The sequence below is a fragment of the Cololabis saira genome, chromosome 7, assembly GCF_033807715.1.
Source record: "Cololabis saira isolate AMF1-May2022 chromosome 7, fColSai1.1, whole genome shotgun sequence".
NCBI lineage: Eukaryota > Metazoa > Chordata > Actinopteri > Beloniformes > Belonidae > Cololabis > Cololabis saira.
The window spans coordinates 17,526,942-17,539,077 of record NC_084593.1 but is presented as its reverse complement, the minus strand read 5'-3'; the positions used below and the strand labels follow the sequence as shown (position 1 = coordinate 17,539,077).

Genomic DNA, 12,136 nt, shown 5'->3' with positions numbered 1-12,136 from the left:
ATCGTTAGATCATAATGGGTCTTAGATGAGGCAAATGCAATCTCAGATGAACAGGTTTTTCATTGAACCACTACTAAATGAAATCATCATTACCGCCTAATAAGACTAAGAACCACCAGGAATCAATAGCTTGGAGATCCACCTTTAAAAAGGCCGATAATGTGAAGGTGCTGTTTCCTGTTATGAATGTCAATCTCAAATCCAGGGGGAGGAATTCTTCTTATTTACAACCTCTCTTAAAGTTCAACCTCAGCATCTCAGTTGGGTGGAGATCTGAGGGTTTGTTGAGCCGCATTTTGTAATAAACGTCCAAAATGTAATAACTTTTTTATTTAATTTTGTAATAAAGCCGCATTTTGTAAGAAACTGCCCGATTTTGTAATAAATTTTGCCACATTATGTAATAAGTTATTGCATTTTGAGAAGATTATAAAATACACTTGCAACTTCGACATGGTGCATTATGTAATAATACCTATTATTAGGGCCCGAGCACCTTCAGTGCGAAGGCCCTATTGTATCTGTAGGAATTTTTTTTTCTTTCTTTTTCTTTTTCTTCTTCTGACGAAAGGAGGGCCTTTTTGCCCCCCTAAACGTGCCCAAAAAGTCACCAAATTTTGCATGCAAGTCAGGCCTGGCAAAAAATTTGATATTTAATGGTTTGCATTAATGGGCGTGGCAAATTGGCTCAACAGCGCCCCCCGGAAAACTTTGTGCCTCAAGCCCCACAATACGGTTTGACGTACATGCACGAAAATCGCTAGACACATGTATCATGGCACAACTTAAAGAAAAGTCTCTTGGAGTCATGCCCGAAACCGAACAGGATGTCGGCCATTTTGAATTAATCGTGTCATTTTGGCGAAATTCATGCCATTCCTTCGGCAGTTAATACGGCCCGAACCGTAACGTGCACCCAAGTGTGTTATACATCAAAATGTGCGTCTCCATCCTCCGACACCACGCATTACTTTTGTCTTTCAAAAGCGTTACCGTGGCAACGCTAGACGCCAAAAAGCGCGCCCACCCTTCATCTGATTGGTTCAGACAGAAAAAACTTTGTGCCTCAAGCCCCATAATGCGGTTTGACGTACATGAACGAAAATCTACCTGTATCATGTCGCAACTTAAAGAAAAGTCTCTTGGCGCCATGGCCGAAACCGAACAGGAAGTCGGCCATTTTGAACATTCTGAATTAATCACGTAATTTTGGAGCAATATATGCCATTCCTTCGAGAATTATTACGGCCCGAACCGTATCGTGAACCCAGATGTGTTATACATCAAAATGTGCGTCTCCATCCTGCGACTACACGCATTACTTTTCTCTTTCAAAAGTGTTACCGTGGCGACGCTAGACGCCAAAAACCGCGCCCCCCTTCATCTGATTGGTCCATATTTGATAGTTCCCCAAAAGTCACCAAATTTTGCATGCAAGGCAGGCCTGGCGATAAATTTGATATTTCATGGTTTGTTTGAATGGGCGTGGCAAAATGGCTCAACAGCGCCCCCCGGAAAACTTCGTGCCTCAAGCCCCAAAAGACAGTTTGACGTACATGCACGAAAATCGGTACACACCTGTATCATGTCGCAACTTAAAGAAAAGTCTCTTGGCGCCATGCCCGAAACCGAACAGGAAGTCAGCCATTTTGAATTAATTGTGTAATTTTGCCGCAATTTATGCCATTCCTTTTGACGCACATCAAAATGTGCGTCTCCATCCTGCGACTACGCGCATTACTTTTCTCTTTCAAAAGTGTTACCGTGGCGACGCTAGACGCCAAAAAGCGTGCCCCCTTTCATCTGATTGGTCCATATTTGATAGTTCTCCAAAAGTCACCAAATTTTGCATGCAAGCCAGGCCTGGCGATAAATTTGATATTTCATGGTTTGCATTAATGGGCGTGGCCTAACGGCTCAACAGCGCCCCCTAGAATAATTTTCTCTGCCATAACTTTTGAATGGTTTGACATAAAGACATGTGGGTGGTGTCATGGGACTCGGTATTGAGTCCTTGACCATAATTGGTGAAAATTAGCCCCGCCCCTTCTTCTGATTGGTTGCCCCTATTTCCTGCTATAACATTTGAATGGTTTGACATAGAGAGTCGTGGGTGGTGTCATGGGACTCTGTAATGAGTCCATGAGCTTCTTTGGCCTTAATTAGCCCCACCCCTTCTTCTGATTGGTTGTCCCGATTTTCTGCTATAACTTTTGAATGGTTTGACATAGAGAGTCGTGGGTGGTGTCATCAGATTCTGTATGGAGTCCTTGACCTTCATTGGCCTGAATTAGCCCCGCCCCTTCTTCTGATTGGTTGTCCCTTTTTTCTGCTATAACTTTTGAATGGTTTGACATAGAGAGTCGTGGGTGGTGTCATTTCTGATATGCTTATGGGGGGCGGTGGCCGTGAGTGCGAGGGCCCGTTCATCGCTGCTTGCAGCTTTAATTGTTGTTTGTTTAACAATGAATTTATACAAGAGTGACTTTTGTTGTTTTTTATGCAATTTCCCTTAGCGCTATGTCGCCCAATAAATCTATGTATAATACTCCAAATATAACTTGTTGCCTATTACAAAATGCGTTGGGGTAGTTTATTACAAAATGCGGCAGTTTATTACAAAATGCGGCTTTATTACATTTTGGACGTTTATTACAAAATGCACCGTTATTACAAAATGCGGCTCAACAGGGTTGCAGCAGGCGACTCCAACTCCTGATTCGTGTCGTTTTCAGCCGTTTGGTGCCGTTTTTACTGGGTTGCTTCTGATTATTGTTCTGTTGCATGACCCAATTTCAGCGAAGCTTTAGCTGTCGGACAGATGGCCTCACATTTGTCTCCGTAATACTCCGGTACACAGAGGGGACCGTGGTCAAATCAATGACGCTAACATGGCCAGTTCCAACTGCTCTGTTTGGTTTTCCCCATACACCCGGTGGGCATTAAAACCAAACAAGTCAACTCTGGTCTCATCCATCTGGTCTGTCCATAAGACCAAAAGTCTTGTTTTCTACTAAGGAGAAGTTTACTATTGCTCATATTTATTTTTTTTTCTTTTTGGTTTCTTTAAAAAATATAATTAAATAAGTTATGACTAGGCCTGTGTTGAAAAAAATAGATTTTCCGATTCTAAATCGATTCTCATATTAAATCCTAAAAATCGATTTTTATGCCTAAAGATCGATTTTTTTTCATCATTACATTACAACTTTTGGTATTTTTTTTTGTTTATGCCCAAAAAGGAATGTTTTGTTGGACACAAGAATAACTAGTGCCATGTTTTCGCCTTTAAATATGTTTAAAGGTATGAAAACATTTTTCATACCTTTCAAGTTTTCAGTTATAATTGCATAAATTAAAAACCGAAATAGACCAAAAATGGAAAAAATTCAAACGGAATGTGTTAAAAAATAAAAGCGATTTCATCCGTCTCTGTTTGCTACCCTGGATCTGTTTGATAATTCTGCCCCACGATGTTTCTGAAAGCAGTTCTATCAGCATTCTGGGAGCTGATTTGTCCTTACAGCATCATTAGCTGCCAATACTTGCTGTTGAATCTCAATATAATACTAGTATTAATATGTTGCAGAACTACAGTCATATAATTCATGCAACAGCTCAAAAAACTGTTTTAATAACACTAACCCAAATCGATATCGGAATCGAATCAAATCTTGATAATTGATTCTGAATCTTAAGAATCGGAATCTAATCGATTCTTGACATTTGAATGGATCCCCAGCCCTGGTTATGACATGGTGAACAACGTTATATAGTTATTTGCCTAACACTAAGACTGACTAGGATATCCATTATGTTGTTTACACCAAAAAATTAACAAAAGTTCATAAATAAAAATAAAATCATAGCAATTAATGTATTTATTATGCGCTTAATGGGGGACTTATTTTTATCTCTTTGTTCTCTCTTATTTTATCTATGCTATGGTTTACAGCATCTAAGTCTAAGCAGTACTTGTGATTGCCCAATGGATGTTGCTTTACATTGATTGTGTGGTTTGTTTTTGTATTGTCCTGTCACATATGTTAACTGTACACGCACTGATGCTGATGCTTTTACACAAACCAAGTTCCTAACGGATAAATAAAGTTATTTGATTGATTGATTGATTGATTGATTGTTTCACAAGCAGTGTGGTGGCGACAATGAAACAGGAAGTTGACAGGCGTTCGCTCCCTGATCTCCCAGTGGTCATGAGGGGCCAAGATATCAAATCACAGCACCACGAGCTTCCAACTAATTTATCTGCACATTCAGTGTTATTTTCTATTAAACTCAGCATTACAGCCTTTTTCTTCTTTTATAAAATTCAGCAAAAATGGAAGCAGAGATTTGCTCGCTGCTGTCAGCTGCTTCTGTAAAACCCCCAATGGGAAAGAGATCTGCATGGATGGGTCAATAATTGAGACTCACAAGACATCACCTTTAAATATATCTACCCACAAAAACACATAGCTGGGTCCATTTTTCATTTTCAAATCCACTACAGGATAAAAAAAATAAAAAAAGTGTTGACAGACATCTGATGAATTAAAGGGCATCCATCTATCAAAGAGAGAGATTCTTATGGTGAACTTTAATCACCTGCAGGTCTGAGCTGTTGCCGGAGATGTTTTGAATACCATTTCTATCATTTCTCGTGTTGAGATGTGTGCACCTTCAGGAAATCAACTTGATGGATAAGTCACAAGTGACACTGAAATATTTTCAGTTTCAATTTGAACATGTCCAATGTATCAACCTGAAGGAAATCAAATGGAGTGAGGGCAGGCCTGGCGATGGCAGCCATGAAGCCGAGTGGCTTCAGCTCATTTCACATCCCCATCCAGTATTCTGATGGTTTCTCACACGGATAAACTAGCTGAGTCACAAGTATACTGAGAAAAAAAAAAAGAAAAGTTTAATGGAGTCAGAGGGAAAACCCTGAAAATACAGGTTATGAAGCTGCCGGGGAATAAACTTCACCACCCACACGCATGCGATTGAAAATTGGTCATGGGGATTCGTTTTTCACTTCTAAACAAGATTAAATTTAAAATTACACTAATATAGTCATTTCCAGAGCTGCAACCCATCACATTTTCCATTACATACACCAATGATATTTTAATTATTTGATCTACAAGATATGAGAAAATAAAATAATTACTATGGATGATGATGAATAACTGAAAGTGCACATGCATCAAAAAGTTAACATTCCCATTTTCTCATGGTACAAGTTAAGAAGTCGCATTTTCAAATACATTTAAGCACCCAACAATGGTGAACATGTTCATTTTTAAAAATGACTCAACACATTATCACAATGGGGTATTTCTTCACAAATGTGCTTTTTAGTACTGATTATAGTTATATGTAGATATGTCGATATATAGATTTATAGTAATTTTTATGTATATAATTGGAGGTAAATATATGAACCAGTATATATAGCATATCTACTCTTATATAGTTATTCAAGTATATTGTTATACCATTGCTGTCTATTATTCTCTATTATATTGTAGTATTATAGTAAAGTAATGATAATGTAATACTATGCATTATAATTACTTCTATTAGTACATATACATAGTAGCACAACTTAATGCTGGGCATTTGTTTTCTTTTTTTTTGTTTGCCTTGATATATATATATATATATATATATATATATATATATATATACACACACACACATATATACATACATACATACATACATACACACATATAATTGAGTATTAATTATTTTAATTATTAATTATTTGTATCATGCATGTTTGAAATCAAATCTTCAAATCAAATCAATTAGTCTGTGTTCATGACTTGTTTTGGAGAAAGTTAAGATCTTAGAAAAATACAGCTGACACTGAAAAATCAAGTATTGGTAAATTGAAGAGCAAATGATTTAACCCTGTTCTCCTTATATTTCAGACAAATGGACCTTCTAACCATGTTTGCTCTGCAGTCCAAAACCATTTTAGTTGCTGCAATGGCCTTTTTACCAGAGCAGCACTATATAAGAAGTATTTGTCTAGTAAATGTTAAGCAAACTACTGGTTTAAAGTTTAAAACTGAAGAGGAAATATGCAGAACAGATAATTTTAAAGTACGTTGTATTGAGTTTCTTTGCTCAGACACAGAAACTGACAGCATTCATAAATGTTACTTTAAAGCTTGGTTTGTAGAGTGAAATTTAAAGTTTTTCATCACACTGTCACATGACTGGACTCTGGCCTGACTGAATATTTAAGTCTCGCCTGGCTGTGAACACATTTTTGATTTTATTTCTCCTTGTAATAACTAAACTATACAGTCTGATCCCAATTTGGTGAAAGACACAGAGTTATAATTTCAAGCACTTTAAACTAAAATTCAAGCACTTTTCAGACCTTGAAAACAACATTGAAATTCAAGCACTTTCAAGGATTTCAAGCACCCGTAGAAAACCCTGCAAAGACCAGCCTTTCCATCAAACAAGGTAATAAATGTGAAGTTAGGTCAGCCTACTGTACCTGCAGCCGCCGCGTGTTTGAACGGCCAGGTGTTGATCACCAGCGGCAGAGACGCGTCTCCACGTGGAAACAACACGGTCAAAATCACCAGCAATATTAACATTTTACCCCCCTGACACACGCAAACCATGACCAAGCTATTGCTCTTTCATTGCAGTCATGAAGCCGTTTCCCCCCCTAAAGTTTGAGATTGACAAACAGGACCAAGTTGTCAGGAGTAAAAAAGAAAAGTTTCATTGATTTTGACATCTGTGCGACTGTAACTTCCTTGTTGTGTCACGTGGTATAAGTGGGCGGGGCTCTAGATTAAAGGGAACGTACAATTTATTTATTTATTTTTATTTTTTTTGGAGGGGGTTCGCAAAAAAAGTAAGTTAATGTCCTTTCACCTCAATATAAGTGTTAAACTTTGCCGCATAAATTACACCTGGTTCAACAAATGATTTTGTTCTCCAAAGCTAGATTTGGCATCAATGAAAACTGTATGATCATTTAAATATATATATATATATATATATATATATATATATATATATATATATATATATATATATATATATATATATATATATATATATATATATATATATTTATATTTATATATATATATATATTTATATAGATATATATTTATATATATATATATATATGTGTGTTTATGTTTATGTTTATGTTTATTGAAGGATCCCCATTAGAGACACATGACTGAGCCTCTAGTCTTCCTGGGGTCCTGAATAAAACAAATACAATACAAATGTACAGCTAAAAATACAATTTAAAATAAAAACAGAAAATAAAAATAAAAAATAAAATAAAATACAAAGAACACAGATACAAAGAACAAATTCACATTATAAATCAAAAGAACAGATTTACAAATCACAGTTATGTACTTGGCAAATTGGCTAGGTATATCTTGATATTCTTTTTGAAAGTAATTTTGCTATGTATTGTAGAAAATATATTTTTGGGCAGTGCATTCCAGAGAGTTATTGACCTATATATACCAGTATGTTTCAGACAGTTTGATTTAGGTGTTGTTTGTATTCTTATGTTACCAGAAGCTGCTCCCCTGGTGTTGTAACCATGTTCAGAAGTCATTTCTAACTGGTGAGCCAAGCTATATGGCTTGCCAGTGGAAATAATGTTCCGCAGTAGCATTATAAGACTCACTGCTAATTTCTTTTCAACCATTAGCCATGCCAGATGTTCATGCATATAACTAATACTTGTCATGTATGAACAGCCTAATGCCAGACGAGCCGCTTTATTCTGAGCAATCTGCAACTTTTTCAAATCAGATTGTGTAGCTGATGACCAGATAACAGGGCAGTATTCTAAATGAGACAAAACCAAAGAATGAATAACAGATTTCATTATCGAGGGAATGATGAAAGCAGAACACTTCCTAGTCATAGCAATTCCTCTTCCCATTTTGACGACAATATCATTTATATGTTTGGACCAAGATAGAGAGCTATCTATAGTTACTCCCAGAAGTTTTATAGTGTTCACCTGTTCTATAAAGTTGTATAAATATTGTTGTGTGTATATATATATACACACAACAACAACCAACTCTAGTCATTGTCGAGCGTGTGTATGTTTGCTGCTGCACAAGTGAATTTCCCCTCTGGGGGATCAATAAAGTCTATTTTATTCTATTCTATAATATATATATAATATATATATATATATATATATATATATATATATATATATATCAATTATTTTATGCCAATAAAGTTATGTAATCTTCCTCATCAGTCATCATTGTGCTACGAAGCTTAAGGCCACGTTTACACATAGCCGGGTATTTACAAAAACGGATATTTCCCCCTCTACGTTTTGAAAAATACCATCATACACGAACCTGCATAAATACGCTGTTAAGGTGCTATGAGCAGCCAAACCTACAGGGAGCAGTGTAACGAGAAACATAAAGTCATGCTAGCCAATCAGAACCCTGGAAAAAAACATCATCAAATGACACGAGTAACTTCCAGTTACTTCCAAGATGAACGAGAGTCTTTAGTTTGGAGTGACAGAGAAGTAGAGTTACTTTTAAGTGTGACTTTAGAATATAAAACCGGTAAAATACAAGAAAATATTGACGGTGGCCAAACAAATTGTAAACACAGGTCGCACACATGACGCTGGTGACGTTTCTGTCACATAATGTGACGTTCTGAAGCCTAAATATCCGTTTCTCTCTGTTTACAAGCAAACGTGAAGACAGAGATTTTGCAAATCTCCACTTTGGCCGGAGTTTTCAGAAATGATCGTTTTGGTGACTTTGAGCTTCGTTTTCGTGTAAACGAACGGCCAAAACGCATGAAAACACCACCGTTTTTGCTACGTGTAAATGGGGCCTAAGATAAGCAGCATTGTGTTATACTCCCAGCTAGTGGTCATTACTGATTTTACCACCGACATTTGAAATGGGATTTTTCCACGGCAAACCTTTGCTGGAGTTCACGGTTCCTCCAGCACGAATTGGCTGAAGGAGCTGCCAGCCATATCTAACCTTGAATAGAGTGGGCTTGTTCCGCCCATATGCAGCACTGGCTTCAGAAAACCTAAGATCCATACCATAATCTATGGTCAAATAGTCCATCCATCCATTTTCTCTACCCGTTTTATCATTTGCAGGGTCACGGGTGTCTGCTGGAGCCAATCCCAGCTCATTTTCAGGCGAGAGGCAGGGGTTCACCCTGGACAGTCGCCAGTCTATCGCAGTACGGGCAATTTAGAATCATCAATTAAAGGGGACCTAATATGAAAAACATGTTTTCTCTTGCTTTAACATATATAAAGTGGTCTCCCCTCAGCCTGCCAACTCAGAAAAGGAGGAAAGCAACCAAATTCTGCAGTGTCTGTACAGCCGCCCGGATGAGCCGTCCAGTGTGATGTGGCTTCTACGAGCCGTTCAGATTCTGCTCCCGTCGTTACGTAACCAAAATGCAATTTGCATAGGTTGGCCTACGATGCGTGAAACCACGCCCACAACTAACTCCACCGGCTGGAGCTTCCGCCATTTTTTCGTAGCGGTGTATCGCGTCATTCAGGCAGCCAATCAGCACAGAGCCTCATTATCATAGCCCCGCCCACTCAGAATCCCGCATAGATAATGAGGTTAGAGAATGGGAAGATAAAGACATTCCTCAGAGGCTGAATTTCTAATTTATTTAGCAAAAACAATCAAAAGCTTGTTTTTAAGACATTCAAAGCCTGTTTAAAATAGGTATTAGATGCCATAATAGGTCCCCTTTAACCTAGCATGCATGTTGCCCCGATGCCGATACCAGTATCGGTATCGGGGCAACATGCATCCCTAAAATAAATAAAACAAAGAAGTGCTATTTTTTGTTATTGTGGCAATGGGGAAATAATTCATTAATTAATTTCAATTAAATGCAAAACAACCTTGAATATTTACCTTGAGTTATTTTGTTGGAAGGTTTTTTTATTGTTTGTTTGTTTTTTTGTTCTGAGAATCATTTTGACGTGCCTATAATGTTGTTTTACTTATCTACCGGTAGCCACTTTTTTAAAATTATGACAAATTTCCTACTGTGGAGTGTTGTTTCATTTATTTTACAAAAACAATATTGTTATCCACATAAACCTGCGATATCACAGGTCATTTATTGCTTACTAACGAACAAGTTGCAACAAATGAACATGTTTCAAGCTACCATTTACATTAACGTTAAGTTGTAGTCGGGCTAAAGCCTGCTGTCTCGCTGAATAACTGGACTCATATCCATACATTAATGTTTGACAGCTTTATGACCTGTTTCGGTGATTGCACTAATTATTTACACACGGGTGCTCAGAGCTGACCGGTTACGAGGCAATGCTGCTGGCAGCTTCTCTCAAGGGTCTAATTTACATCGCACACTCCTGGAAACCAAGGTAAGAATTTGCTGCATGTGTTTTTGTGAATGTTGGACTGAATGATTGTGCTTGGCAAACATCAGTAAGCTCTCTTCCCTTGTTGCTGGCTGCTTGCTGCTTTTTTTTTTTAATTGATTGATTAATTTATTTATTTCAACTTGTGATTCCTACTTGACTCTAATTAGGTTTGGTCATTATGAGTGAATTACAGCCTTTATTGTTGTCTTTCAAATCTCCTTTCCACCTGCTCTAGCTTCAAGGCTGATTCCTGCCTGTGTATAGTACTATTCAACTATATTTATGACGTGTATTGTTATTTGACCTCTGTAAGGCAGTAAGACACAATACAATGAAATACACACAATTGTGTGTTTACAGTATATTCATACTTGGGAGAGCTGACTATTAATATAGATTCTAGTTGTTTTGAGTCACCTCATAAAAAAAACTTGTTGATATCATAAGTTGTAATATATGTTAATAGTAACATGAGTTTTCCCAGTTCCTTTATCATATATACTAAAATATACAAGTGGGTACATCAAATACTGATTTAAAAACAACAAATTGAAATACAGTAGATTGAAATTGTTCATGATGAAGCATGTTAGTGTCCAAGGTGGTGGTTGCAATTGCATCAGTTTAAAATGTATTGTCCATCACAATAGTTTAGTTTAGTTTAGTTTTATTTTAAGTTTATTTCAGTCATATATACCTTTCAAGCCAACAAGGAAGAGACACATTTTACAATTTGACTGAAAAAGGCTCAGGCAGAAGCAGAGCTTATTAATGCCTGCCTACTATACAACTTAAAGGGGACCTATTATGAAAAACAAGTTTTTTCTTGCTTTAACATATATAAAGTGGTCTCCCCTCACCCTGCCAACACAGAGAAGGACTAAAGCAACCGAATTGTGCAGTGTCTGTTCACCCCGCCCGGAGGATCCTTCCAGTGTCATGTGACTTTTATGAGCCGTTCAGATTTGCACATTTTCGTTATGTCTCCAAAATGCAAACCACGCCTCGGTCTCCTCCGCTGCTGAAACCACGCCCACAATTAACTCCGCCAGCCGGAGCGACCGCCATTGTTCAGAAGCGGTGGCTGTTTGAACAGCGAGGGAGAGTAGAAATGAGATTTTGCATCAACATTTACCCTCATAAAAGGATCAGTTCCCACAGCACGGACCCGGCAACTGCACACGAGTCAGCGGTATGTTCCTTTTTTTTAAATGTTATTTATATTTGTATGATCTTTGCATGGGCTAAGTATTTAGCTTAGCTCCGGAGCCCCGGCGCTGCATACGGAGCTGCGGGGGCTGACCGTCGAGGAGCCCCGGGCTCGGGGCTCTATTAGTACCGTAATACATTTTTCCTACGGCGTAGGGTACGTGTCGATTTAACGCAGAACCGTGGACACGCTTTGCTACACAGCCGCTGCTCTTCTGCCCGGAGCGACGCTTTGTCTCCTCCCCTGCTACACGTCATTCAAGCAGCCAATCAGCGCAGAGCTTCATTATCATAGCCCCTCCCGCCCTGAAAATGAACCACAGAAAAAGGCTTTAGAAGCGGAAAAAATAAAAACATGGCCCAGAGACTGAATTTCTGATTTATGTAGAAAAAACAAGCTTTAGATTGTTTTTAAGACATTCAAGGCCTGTTTAAAATATACATTAAATGCCATAATATGTCTCCTTTAAACTCGCGGCCAGTTAGGAC

At 37.9% G+C, this 12,136-nt stretch overlaps 1 protein-coding gene across 2 annotated transcripts in view; it reads right to left on the bottom strand.

Moving 5' to 3' along the window:
• aga (aspartylglucosaminidase) overlaps positions 1-6,788 on the bottom strand; it is a 33,424-nt gene extending 26,636 nt beyond the window's left edge. For both annotated transcript variants that reach the window (XM_061726182.1, XM_061726183.1), the window contains exon 1: positions 6,521-6,788. In XM_061726182.1, the coding sequence (XP_061582166.1) occupies positions 6,521-6,650 (130 nt within the window). In that variant the 5' untranslated portion in view covers positions 6,651-6,788. The remainder of the gene's footprint in view (positions 1-6,520) is intronic.
• Between the last annotated feature and the right edge of the window lie 5,348 nt (positions 6,789-12,136).